At 34.4% G+C, this 13,416-nt stretch overlaps 1 protein-coding gene across 5 annotated transcripts in view; it reads right to left on the minus strand.

Annotated features, from left to right (window-relative positions):
• TMTC3 (transmembrane O-mannosyltransferase targeting cadherins 3) overlaps nucleotides 1-13,416 on the minus strand; it is a 50,770-nt gene that overhangs the window by 23,310 nt on the left and 14,044 nt on the right. For 4 of the 5 annotated variants that reach the window (XM_006046997.3, XM_006046998.3, XM_006046996.3 and 1 more), the window contains exons 3-7: nucleotides 12,232-12,450; nucleotides 10,841-10,940; nucleotides 10,523-10,638; nucleotides 9,900-10,072; nucleotides 1,746-1,998 (exon numbers count right to left, since the gene is read on the minus strand). In XM_006046997.3, coding sequence (XP_006047059.1) covers nucleotides 1,746-1,998; nucleotides 9,900-10,072; nucleotides 10,523-10,638; nucleotides 10,841-10,940; nucleotides 12,232-12,450 — 861 coding nt within the window. The remainder of the gene's footprint in view (nucleotides 1-1,745; nucleotides 1,999-9,899; nucleotides 10,073-10,522; nucleotides 10,639-10,840; nucleotides 10,941-12,231; nucleotides 12,451-13,416) is intronic. The other variant, XM_025284362.2, reaches the window with a different exon arrangement.

A 13,416-nucleotide genomic window follows, 5' to 3' on the forward strand; every position in this document is an offset into this window, starting at 1 on the left:
AAATCACTCCTAAAGGTTACCTACACTAGCAATCTTCCTTTCCTCATCTCCTAATCAAATCATTCCACAGATACAAATTTCATTTAAGTAACTACATAAAAGAAGTCAAATCCAACTGATCTCACTCACTACTTGACAGCAACTGTTGGTGTTAACCATTCTTTCCAGAAACGTTTTCCTACCTTTCTGTCCATTTGGTCTATTTCCTATTTGGTACTCTTGCCTGGAAAATCCCATGGATGGAGGAGCCTGGTAGGCTGCAGTCCATAGGGTCGCTGAGAGTCGGGCACGACTGAGCAACTTCACTTTCACTTTTCACTTTCATGCATTGGAGAAGGAAATGGCAACCCACTCCAGTGTTCTTGCCTGGAGAATCCCAGGGACAGGGGAGCCTGGTGGGCTGCCGTCTATGGGGTCGCACAGAGTCGAGCACGACTGAAGCTACGTAGCAGCAGCAGCAGCTATTTGGTTTATTTTCCTTTACACAACACCTAAATATGGAAGCTTTTCAAGACTGACTGAGATACAGCCTTCTTCTCCATTCAGCCCCTTCAACTCTTTATTGAGGGAAATTTAAGAACAAATAGTCTAAGGCATTATATGTATGAATTAACTTCTATGTATCTAGAATGGTGATAGCTAGTTACCATCTTTAAGAGATGTGACAAAATCCCAGTTGAGAAAGGCTGCTCTATAACCTCTCCAAAGGTCTTCTTCTTTACATCTTGCTTTCAATTACTATCTCTATGGCAACTGTCAAATTTCTCTGTGGCAATTTATCATATGTTTATGCATATCTCAGGCTTTGCCACAGAACTCCAGGCACAGAGCGCCATTCAAAATCTCCGTTAGAAAATTTCAAAGACACCTCAAACTCAACAGGTCCAGATACTAGTAAATATGATCTTTCTTCAAACCCTATATTCTTTCAAATTTCTCTAGAATGTGAGTTCTCTGGCAATGGGGGCCCTGTATTTCTTTTACTATCATATACGCAGTGCCTAAAATGCTACCTGATACATAGGCTACAAATCAAAATTTTTATTGAATGAATAAATCAATCTAGTGCTGCAGCCAGAATACACTTGCAAAGTATTAAAAGCACTTTCTGGCATACAGTAAAATCTTAAGAAAATGTTAAAGATGATTATTTCCTTCCATAATTTGAAGTAAGAGGCAACACAATTATTATGAGTAAGAAGCGAGGGCAGAGCTAAGAAAACTGGAAACAGATATCATAAAAACAAAAAAAAGACTTTCAAATAATCAGAATTCTCTGAACACAGTAAGAAATACTTCAGGGAGTAATGAAAGTTTTGCTAATGAAAAATAAAGAGCTATGCATTTCTAGGGGCTTATCTTACATGATCCTCTTCTCTGTGCCAAGAAAACAAAGAAGTATACAGTATACTGAATAATTCATTTCTTTAAAAGGGTGTATAATCTAGTAGGGTAAAGGTAAGAAATATTAAAAAAAATATTAAAAAAATTAATGCTAAAAAGGATGCTCCATGATTTCAGAGATCCCACTAAATTAGGGAAATTCATAATCACTCTTTGTGTCACATGCTGAATGTGCAGCATTAATCAAATTCTGACATAAAATTATAGGATAGCCTAAAATAAGTTCATAAATTAGGATGACACGAACACAGCAATTTTTCAAAGATGCTTTTGAAAAAGTAAAGGCACTCAATTAACAAACTGAATATAGTATTATCTGAAATTTTAAGAAACTTTCTTACCATTAAAACGGTCTTGGAGGAGTTACTAGGATATCTGAGACTAAATACTCCCAAAGCTCCCAAAAAGCAAAAAAAAATAAATGTGGCAAGATTTCGAACATCTAGAAATGACTCTATCAGTGGTATTGTTCCCATGGTCCAATCACAGCAGAGCTCTGAAGGATTTAATAGAAGCCAAGCATTCACAGGAAGTAGGTAGTTAAAAGTTAGCTGCCTTGTAGGAGTTGGGCTTACAGCAGCTGGGTTATCAAACCTGTATAAAGAATGGGAAAAAAAGTTACTGAAATTAAAACAACTTTAAACACAAAGTTAATATATAAAAGATACAAATACTGAACAACAATAAGAACGGCATTTTACATGTAATCTTGTTAAAGACATAAACTTTTTATGGATACCTTAGATTCTTGCCTGAGTTCAAATTTCTTTATGAAATGTCTAGTTAAGAGGTATGATATTTATGAAGAACTGTTTGAGGGGCAAGCAGGTTACCTATTTCTAGTTTATTATGAAAATGATTCAGACAGGTATTCTATAATATTATGACATTCTGCAGAAATGCTTTTATTAAACTATGGCTTTCTGTTTCAACATCATGAGAAAAGTTTTGTACGATTCATTATTGCATGTGTTGTATGAATGCTTCTGAGAACACTAATTAATGTTTTCCTTTAAGAGATGTTTCTTTCATCACCAAATGCTAATGAAAATTATGTTTTCTAGAAAGAATTACTATGTTTTCTTTTGTCACAAACAGAGAAAACTAAATCACCTATGAGCTTTTTCTTTTTGATTTCTACAAAGCTAAAAACCAAATTCTAGTACAGAGTAGTAACTGCACAGCCCTATGGAACATTTTATTTGTGCTCTACTTAATACAAACTTATATCCTAGTTTATATAGGCCATGATATATTATTAGTATGTTTACTGCAAATTAAGTCAAATCATTTTTTAAAAGTATTATTTAAATTAATCATTTCAGATTTTTAATTCTTTACACTATGTTTTAAATTGTATTAACATATCTAAATTGTGTTAACATATAGTTGTTTAAATCTTCCCTGGTGGCTCAGATGTAAAGAATCCGCCTGCAAGGTAGGTCCAATCCCTGGGTCAGGAAGATCCCCTGGAGAAGGGAATGGCCACCCACTCCCGAATTCTTGCCTGAATTCCACGGACAGAAGGGGCCTGTGAGCTACAGCCCATGGGGTCGCAAAGAGTTGGACACGACTGAATATCTCCTTCCTCTAATATAGTTGCTTAAAAACCCAATTCTCGTTTTAAAATGAGTAAGTCAAGGAAAAATCAACCTCTATTGCTTATTTGACTTGGTCTTCTTAAAAATATCAACTGGTTGAGAAAAATGAATTATTATTTGAACAAATAATATTTTCTAAACTTTCATGCTGTGCTAAGTCACTTCAGTCATGTCCTACTCTCTGCAACCCTATGGACTGAAGCCCTCCAGACTCCTCTGTCCTTGGGATTCTCCAGGCAAGAATACTGGAGTGGGTAGCCAATCCCTTCTCCAAAACTTTCATACTTCAATATATATATGTATGAAAAATACTAAATCTTGAAAGTCAGGATTTGAATTCTCAACATGACCAACAAAACTGAACACAAAACTTTTTCCTGTTATCCACTTTTCAGAGTTCATTTAGAAAAATTAACTATTTAGGATAAATTATTTGATAATCGAACTTTACTCAAAGAATACATGTCAAACCAAGTCTAATCATATTATAATCAACCTCATAGGATAACAGAATAAAATTTATATAACACAAGTACATACACACACATTTTAAAATGCTTATATTTGGAAAATACAGTGTTAAACATAACATACTCCATATACCCATCTACATATATATACAAAAAATAAATACATTCACACCTATAAGGCACATTGTCATATTATAGAACTAGAGAGGCAAAAGAGTTGATTCAAATTCCCTAAAACAAATGATAAACAGGAAACATTAAGGAGTGAAGAAGGAAATACAAAATATCTATCTACAATTCAATCTATTTTCCACACTATTATGCTTAAATGAACTTTTAGTTTAGCATGGCTAGACTCAGAAGTAAAAATTCTGGAAGTAAAACGTTTAAATATTCTTTATAGAAAAAAATGCTATTAAGGATAATTATTATACAATTGAATAATACTCAGACATAAAAGAACAATGCAATAATGCCATTTACACAACTCTGTGCGACCCCATAGATGGCAGCCCACTAGGCTCCTCTGTCCCTGGGATTCTCCAGGCAAGAATACTGGAGTGGGTTGCCATTTCCTTCTCCAATGCATGAAAGTAAAAAGTGAAAGTGAAGTTGCTCAGTCGTGCCCGAGTCTTAGCGACCCCATGGAATGGAGCCCACCAGGCTCCTCCGTCCATGGGATTTTCCAGGCAAGAGTACTGGAGTGGGGTGCCATTGCCTTCTCCAACATGGATAGATCTAGAGATTATCATACTTGGTGAAGTAAATTAGGTACAGAAAAACAAATATCAAATGATATCACTTACATGTAGAATCTAAAAGATGATACAAATGAACTTATTTACTAAACAGAAACAGACTCACAGACATAGAAAACACATATATGACTACCAAAGGGGAAAAGGTGAGGGAGGGATAAATTAGGAGCTTGGATATAACAGATATACCTTACTATATATAAAAGAGATAAACAAGGTCCTATTGCATAGCAAAGGCAACTATATTCAGTATCTTGTAATAACCTATAATGGAAAAATACTGGGATTTTGTTTAAAAAAAAAGTTCTTGCATGTAATGTCAGTCACTTGAATAAAACTATGAATAGGTAACTTTATAAATTTTCTTTTAAACTTTGGATGAGTGAGGTGAAATGGAAAAATGCGATGAGAACAGGAAAAAAAGATAAGAAGAATGTTAAAATTCAGTATAACTTTTGCTTCTAGCCTTAAATAAAAAAAATAGAAAATTAAAACTTCCTTTAATATTCTAAGCATCGAGCAAAGACAGACAATGACACTTGATTGATAGGAAAAAAACAAACAAACAAAAATAAAAAAACAGATGAGGGGAGCCCTATCTAAAGAGTTTAGAACTTGGACAGAATTTTTAGTCTGTGTAGCAGCAAGAGAGAATCTGAGTGGAGACCATTTGTATCCCTAAATTGAGATGAAGCTGGGAGCCCTAGAAGTCCAGGGGGGTTAGAATTAGCAGGCAGAATACCAGGGAGAAGAAAACTGTTGAGAAAGAGAACTCATATCTGTAAAGGATTTCTCTCCAGTTTTCAGTACTATTGAGAACTGATTAGCATATATATACAAAGAAATACGTAAGGACAGTATAGTGGGTTGATTTCTGTTTCTCCAAAGTTTATGTCTACCCAAAACACCAGAATGTGACTTTATTAGCAAGTAGGTCTTTGTCAATTCAGTTATAGTTAAGATGAGGTCATAAAGGGTGGGCCCACTGTCTAATGAGGGCATGGTGACACACTCTAGCACTCTTCCCTGAAGAATCCCCATGGACAGAGGAGCCTGGCAAGCTGCAGTCTACGGGGCTGCAAAGAGTGGGACATGACTGTGCGACTAAACATAGCACAGCACCATCTAATGACTGATGTTCTTATACAAAGAAGAGAAAATACAGAGAAACACACAGGGAAAAAGGCTAGGCAAAGACGGAGCAGATTACAATGATACAGCAACATGCCAAGGAATGTCAAAGATTGCCAGCAACCGCCAGAAGCTAGGAAAGAGGCATAGAACAGATTCTTTCCCAGAGCCTTCAGAAGGAACCAACTGTGCCTGGCACCTTGATTTTTGGACTCTGGCCTCCAGCACTGTGAGAGAATAAATTCCTGCTCTTTAAGCCACTCAGTTTCTGGTAAATTGTTACAGCAGGTCTAGGAAAATACAGTTTGGAAAGTAGCTTCTGAAAGGATTAGATAAAACTCACAACTAGGAACAGTTCTTCAGCAGCCAGAGTGGAAATCCTCATAATGCAAAGTCTATCAAGTAGAGAAGTCAGAAGGGTCTTATGTCAGCAAAGGAGCAAAATTAGCCCTATCCTAAATGTTGCTATGCTTCCCAGGTGGCTCAGTGGCAAGAATCTTCCTGCCAATGCAGAAGTGGGTTCAATCCTTGGGTAGGGAAGATACCCTGGAGAAGGAAGTGGTAACTCACTCCAGGATTCTGGCCTGAAAATCCTATGGACAGAGGAGCCTGGCAGGCTATAGTCCATGGGGTTGCAAAAAGAGCCAGACACGACTTAGCTATTAAACAACAACAAACACTGCTATGGTCTCCTAAAACAAAGCTTAAAAGCAAGACTTAAAGACGAAACATCTTTCAAATAACTTACATGCATCTGAGAACAATGGTCTACAATATTTTGAGGAATACATTAGGTAAAATCAGATACAGTACCTATTAGAAAAACTACCAAGCATGTGAAGAGGTAGAAAAATACAATCCATGAGGAGAAAAATTATTCAATCTAAACTGACCAGGAAATTACACAGATGATAAAATCAGTGGAAAAGGACATTAAAGTGCTTAAACAGTCAGAAACATGGAATACACACACACACACACAAACACACACACCTCAAACAGAAGTCAAATAGAGATGAAAATGTCTGAGATGAAAAATAAAAGAAATTAAGGACAGATTAGACATGCAGAAAAAAAATTAGTAAGCTTGAAGCTACAATGGAAGAAATTATCCAAAATGAAAATGGGAAAAATGGCTTTGGAGGGAAGAGGAATAAATACAGAGTAACAGTATTCCTTCAAGAAGCCTAAAATACATGTAATTGGTGTCCCAGAGGAAGAAGGGAGAGGAAAGAAAAAAATATTTCAAGAAGTTTATAACTGAAACAATTCTAAAATGTAATGAAGTAAGAGTTACATATTCTAAAAAGCTAAATTAACCTAAGCACAAGAAACATGAAGATAAAACAAACAGTAACTGAAAGCTTGCAACTTTTGGCCCTTTTCACCCAAACTGTGTTGTACGATAAGTCCTGAAGTTGCAATGTACGGCATCATGACTGTAGTTAACAATACTGTATCATATATTTGAAAGTTGCTAAGAGTGTAGATCTTAAAAGTTCTCATCAAAAGAAAAAAAAAACTTTTTGGTAATTATGTGTGGTGACAAACGTTGACTAAATTTATTATGGTAATCATTTGTGTGTGTATGTATAAGATTCATTATGTTGTACACTAATACAATGCTACATGTCAATTATGTCTCAATTAAAAAATACAGAGAAGAGAAACGATAAAGAGAAAGTATTAAAAGCAAGAATTGAAAAAAAAAGACATACTACATGCAGAAACATAAAGATAAGGATGAAAAGATTTTTCGTTTAACATAACACAAGCCACAGAATATAGAGTAATATTTTTAGATTAGTGAATGAAAACCAGCATTGTAGAATTCTACACTCAAGGAAAATATCTTTCAAAGACAAAGGTAAAATAAAGGTATTATGTATCAGATCAGATCAGATCAGTCGCTCAGTCGTGTCCGACTCTGTGACCCCATGAATCGCAGCATGCCAGGCCTCCCTGTCCATCACCAACTCCTGGAGTTCACTGAGACTCACGTCCATAGAGTCAGTGATGCCATCCAGCCATCTCATCTTCTGTCGTCCCCTTCTCCTCCTGCCCCCAATCCCTCCCAGCATCAGAGTCTTTGCCAATGAGTCAACTCTTCGCATGAGGTGGCCAAAGTACTGGAGTTTCAGCTTTAGCATCATTCCTTGCAAAGAAATCCCAGGGCTGATCTCCTTCAGAATGGACTGGTTAGATCTCCTTGCAGTTCAAGGGACTCTCAAGAGTCTTCTCCAACACCACAGTTCAAAAGCATCAATTCTTCGGCACTCAGCTTTCTTCACAGTCCAACTCTCAAATCCATACATGATCACAGGAAAAACCATAGCCTTGACTAGACGAACCTGTGTCGGCAAAGTAATGTCTCTGCTTTTGAATATGTTATCTAGGTTGGTCATAACTTTCCTTCCAAGGAGTAAGTGTCTTTTAATTTCATGGCTGCAGTCACCATCTGTAGTGATTTTGGAGCCCCCAAAATAAAGTCTGACACTGTTTCCACTGTTTCCCCATCTATTTGCCATGAAGTGATGGGACCGGATGCCATGATCTTCGTTTTCTGAATGTTGAGCTTTAAGCCAACTTTTTCACTCTCCACTTTCATCAAGAGGCTTTTTAGTTCCTCTTCACTTTCTGCCATAAGGGTTGTGTCATCTGCATATCTGAGGTTATTGATATTTCTCCCAGCAAGCTTGATTCCAGCTTGTGCTTCTTCCAGTCCAGCGTTTATCATGTTGTACTCTGCATATAAGTTAAATAAGCAGGGTGACAATATACAGCTTTGACATACTCCTTTTCCTATTTGGAACCAGTCTGTTGTTCCATGCCCAGTTCTAACTGTTGCTTCCTGACCTGCATACAAATTTCTCAAGAGGCAGATCAGGTGGTCTGGTATTCCCATCTCTTGAAGACTTTTCCACAGTTTATTGTGATCCACACAGTCAAAGGCTTTGGCATAGTCAATAAAGGAGAAAGAGATGCTTTTCTGGAACTTTCTTGCTTTTTCCATGATCCAGTGGATGTTGGCAATTTGATCTCTGGTTCCTCTGCCTTTTCTAAAACCAGCTTGAACATCTGGAAGTTCACAGTTCACATATTGCTGAAGCCTGGCTTGGAGAATTTTGAGCATTACTTTACTAGTGTGTAAGATGAGTGCAGCTGTGCGGCAGTTTGAGCATTCTTTGGCATTGCCTTTCTTTGGGATTGGAATGAAAACTGACCTTTCAAAAGCTTAAAGAATTCATCACCAGCGCAGTCCTACACAGTCAAGAAATGTCAAAGAAAGTCCTTCAGTCACAAGGAAAAATGGTACCAGATGAAAATCTTGATCTAACAAAGGAAGAACACTAGAAATGGTAACGCTACAGGGTAAAACAAAATTTTTTTTAAATTTAATCTCTTCCAAAGATAACTGTTTAAAGTAAAAATTAACAATGTATCGTGGGATTCATAATGTATACTCAATAAAAACATATACACATAGCACAAAGGCTATGTTATTATTTAAAATGTTTATATATAAACTTATTTATTGTATATGTATTTGTACTATATATACTGACATTTATAATTTATATACATACAATTATAATATTCCTTAAAGATAAATTGTGATAAACAAATGATGTAAACCAAAAAAACCCCTAAAGCAATCACTAAAAATACACAGGGAAGATTTATAGCTAATAGGCCAACAAGGAGATAAGAATGGAGTAATACAAAATATTCAATTCAAAACACAGAAAAAATGGAACAAAGAACAGATGAGACAAAGAGAAAACAATTAGCAAGATGGTAGATTTACAACAAACTGTATCAGACAGCTGAACCTACCATTTAAAACACAGATTATCTGACCAAACAAAAAAGGAAGACCCAACTATATGTAGCCTATAAAAAAATCTACTTTAAATATAAAGATATAGATAGAATTAAGAGGTAAAGAGATGAAAAAAGATAAACCGTTTATCACTAACAAAAGACAGCTGGAGTAGTTAATATAAGGAAAAGTGAATTTCTTAGTAAAGACTATTAGCAGGGATAAAGAAGCTCATTTAATAATGATAAAGGGATCAATGCATCAAGAGGACATTAAAATCCTAAATATTGATATACTGTAGTTTTACAATAAATACAGGAAGCAAAAATTGTCAGAACTGAGGAGAGATAGACAAATCAGTCAGTTTGTACCTCTGATCAGTTACAGTCAGAGATTTCAACATCCTTTTCTCAATAATTAATAGAGCAAGTAGACAAAAATGACTAAGGATATGGAAGACTTAACACTTAACCAACTGGGGGATCATTATCTTGACTGATGCTTCCAAGAGTGTACATGTATGTCAAAACATATTAATCTGAACATTTTAAATACATGAGGATTCTTAAAAAGTATAAATTATAACTCAATAAAGCTGTTAAAAAACCTTAATGCAAATCAAAGACTTTCTGGAACATTTGCAATCACTTAAATCACTTAAAACTCATAGTTAAAAAAAAGGAAAAAAACAAAAAGAACCAGAATGTCATACCTCGTGAACACTGGAAGTTGCGACTGAATAACCTGGACTCTAATCACAACAAGCAACAGGGTACTGAACATCAAGACAATGAGTTTTATTAGTGTCTGCAGCATAGAAAATGGAATACTACCCTTTCCACGAAGAAACTGTCCAGCAGTAGTACATAACAATGGCAAAGTATACTAGAAAAAGAAAAAAATTTAAGTAAAAAATAGCAATTTACTGTAATGTTTTCAACAACTGTACTTTCTAATTGCAAGATTAAATAAAAATTGACTATAATTATAATATCAGCATGGAACTGGTGGAACTGATAATGAATAAAACTGAGCCCCACAGTCTTCTCCAATAATGAATTACACTATACAGTACTACTGGGTGCTTTCCCAAACTGCCCAAGAGTTCCTTTACTGAAACTTAAAAATCTGTCCTTAAAAAACTGAAGGTGTAATATAAAATGTTAAGTAATATTCAGTGGGTATGAAGGCAAAACATGCTTGTTTTTTGCAAATTTTTGCTAAATATTATTGGTAAAGCAATTTATATGATGATACATTTAGAAAATAAATTCATTAGAATTTGATTCAAATAGTATAAAAGACAGCAACAAGAAAATTTATATTTCTCCTTACCCCTTGGGCAATAAATACTTCATATACACAGCAAATTCCCACAACTGTTATTCCTTGTTCTTTACACAGTGTTGCAACAGCCACTAAAAAAACTGTCAATGCAATTGGAGTCCACACTACAATTTAGGAACAGAAAAATATAAAAACACACAAAAACAATTTTATAATATCATAAAAGAATAAGACAATTAGATATTACTGAAAAACTTCAAATGTTGTAAGCAATTTCTGCTTTATATATTCAAAACAATACATTAATATATATAATTTGATTGAGTTTTACAGCTAAAGGAAAAGTATTGAATATTAGACATTTACCTATGGAATTATCTGGTCCTTTTGATTTAGTATATGACAAAAATGCAGCTAGAAAAAAGATAGATGACAGAAGTTCTGCTCTTCCTACAACACCTGTTACCTAGAAAAGGAAAGGCAGGGAGGTCCATATTAATGAAAAGCATTTTGAAATTTTAACTATATATAATTGCAACAGTAGTTTAATTAGAAATTAAGCTGCTGTAACTTATCAAGTGCACATTTCTGTTTTATAGGCATTCCTTGAGTGCCCTCATGTGGTGAATTTGTGTATCTTACATAAAGATATATTCATCAGTAACTTTTATTATTTTAACTATCAATAATTATAGACTCCGAGGAAGTTGCAGAAATAGTACAGAGAGGCCCTGTTTACCCTTTACCCAGCTTCCTTCAATAGTAACATCTTACAAAATTATATAGTATACCATCCAGACTTAGTTCTAAATTTTTTTTAAATACAAGTGTTCTTAAAATATAAGTATATAATAAACTCAATACATTGCATCATATCTCACAAATAAAACCTGAAAAGTTTAAAAAGATAATACACTTTAAAATACCCTTTTAAACTCAAAAAAAAATTAAATATAAGATCCCCCCCAAACTCCCTTTAAAGTGTTCTGAACTCACTGTAAAACTTAAAACAACCTAGCATCTTTGCAGATGTATAGAAAAATGTTCAGTTAGATACCAAAAGGTTCAGGATATTGGGAGAGACACACAACGCCCCTGCAACACACAAACACAACTCTGCAAAGTTTAAACACACAGACTATTGTTTCAAACTAAGAGCTTGTAATAAAACAACTGAATAGAGTCCTCCTTGCTCTGCTGAGAGGCAATTTTGGAGTCTCAAGATTATGGAATTAAGTAAGGTTATAATTTGAATATGTGTTGGTCATAAGCATACTGGCAATAGTAGAGACAGTGCACAATTTTTAAACTCATGGTAACAAATAATATGAAATTACTGAACATCATTTGTTAGGATGTCTGCTTATATTTGCATGTATTTTGATACATTTTCATGCCTTACATAAGTTTTTCTTATTATTTTCTGTCCTTTGAAACACAAACAAAGCCAAGTTGACAAATACTTAAAATCTTTATTCACAAAAAAAAATTTAGCAAAGAAAAGAGCTGTATTCATTTATATTTTACATTGCTAAAGTTGAATAATTACACATTAAATGTTTATGTTTCAAAAATTGTTTTACATTGAAAAATTTTACACAATAGGAAAGCTACATTCTGTGCACTAGGAAGGTAAGACACTGTACCAAATTAAGGAGTCTTTAAATACTTGAAGTCACGGTTAATTTTTTTTTCCTTAAAAACATATACCATCATAGTCATGTGTAGAAATAATGCAAAAAATAAATTTTACTTACTGCTTCTGTGTGTATTGGGTGCACTGCAAAAAGTAAAGAGGCAATCATACTACTCTGGTTATTCAGAAAAAGTCTGCAGACTTTAAGAAATATCACACTAACCACAGCATGAAAAATCATATTTAGGAGATGATATGACATTGGTGTTAGTTCACTGAACAGATAATTTAAGCGAAATGTCAATACTGTTAAGGGACGGTAAGACTTGTGGCTTCTCTCCTATAAGGAAAAAAACAATCATTGATTATTAAAGTATCCTGGTTCTTCTGGATACATAAACTAATCACTGCTTTTACTACTAAAGAATCTACATTTGGCTGAGAAATAACAAATAATAAAAGTCTCAAGAATAACATAAATATAAAACATAGCTTTACGTGGGTTTTTTTGTGTGTTTGTGTGTGTTTTCCTACTTTCTTTGTCCAAAAACAAGGCAATTTCCTCTTTGATATATAGTTGAGTTCAGTTCAGTTGCTCAGTTGTGTCTGACTCTGGACTGCAGCATGCCAGGCTTCCCTGCCCATTACCTACTCCTGGAGCTTGTTCAAACTTATGTCTATTGAGTTGGTGATGCCACACACACACACACACACATATATATATACACACACTGATATATAGTAATCAAAGAACAGAAGAAAAACATTTGACTACTAATTCAATACACGGATTAAGAAAATAGGATAATAGTGGCATTAATCAAATTGTAGTACAGGATTTCCCTCCAAAGCCTGTTTCCCAAACTATTACCAAAAAGCATTCATGTAACTGCTGGCTAGATTTTCAAAAGGAAACATAAGAATAGAATGATCACCCAGTGCCATTTAAATAACAATGACTCAAAAAGGTTGCCTAGTTGTCTCATGAAAAAACACCTCCAATAATGTATAAACCTGAATATATTAAACCAAAAATTCCTAAGTACCACACAGGGAGTGATATAAGAGAAAAACTTTCTTAAAGAATAGACACCTTTGCTATTGTGGTCTCTACTTGTAGCAGATAAAATTTTATGTTAGGTACTGAATTTCTTTATAAACTAAAAGTTACATTTAACAAGAAATATTTTTACTCTAAGACAAAATCAAAGCAGATTAAGAATAAAACACACAAGTTAAAAAGATACAAAATATTATCCTAGTCATTTTTTTGTAATTTTATATAAGGAATCCACACTCACATTCC

This window comes from Bubalus bubalis, chromosome 4, assembly GCF_019923935.1.
Source record: "Bubalus bubalis isolate 160015118507 breed Murrah chromosome 4, NDDB_SH_1, whole genome shotgun sequence".
Taxonomy (NCBI): Eukaryota; Metazoa; Chordata; class Mammalia; order Artiodactyla; family Bovidae; genus Bubalus; species Bubalus bubalis.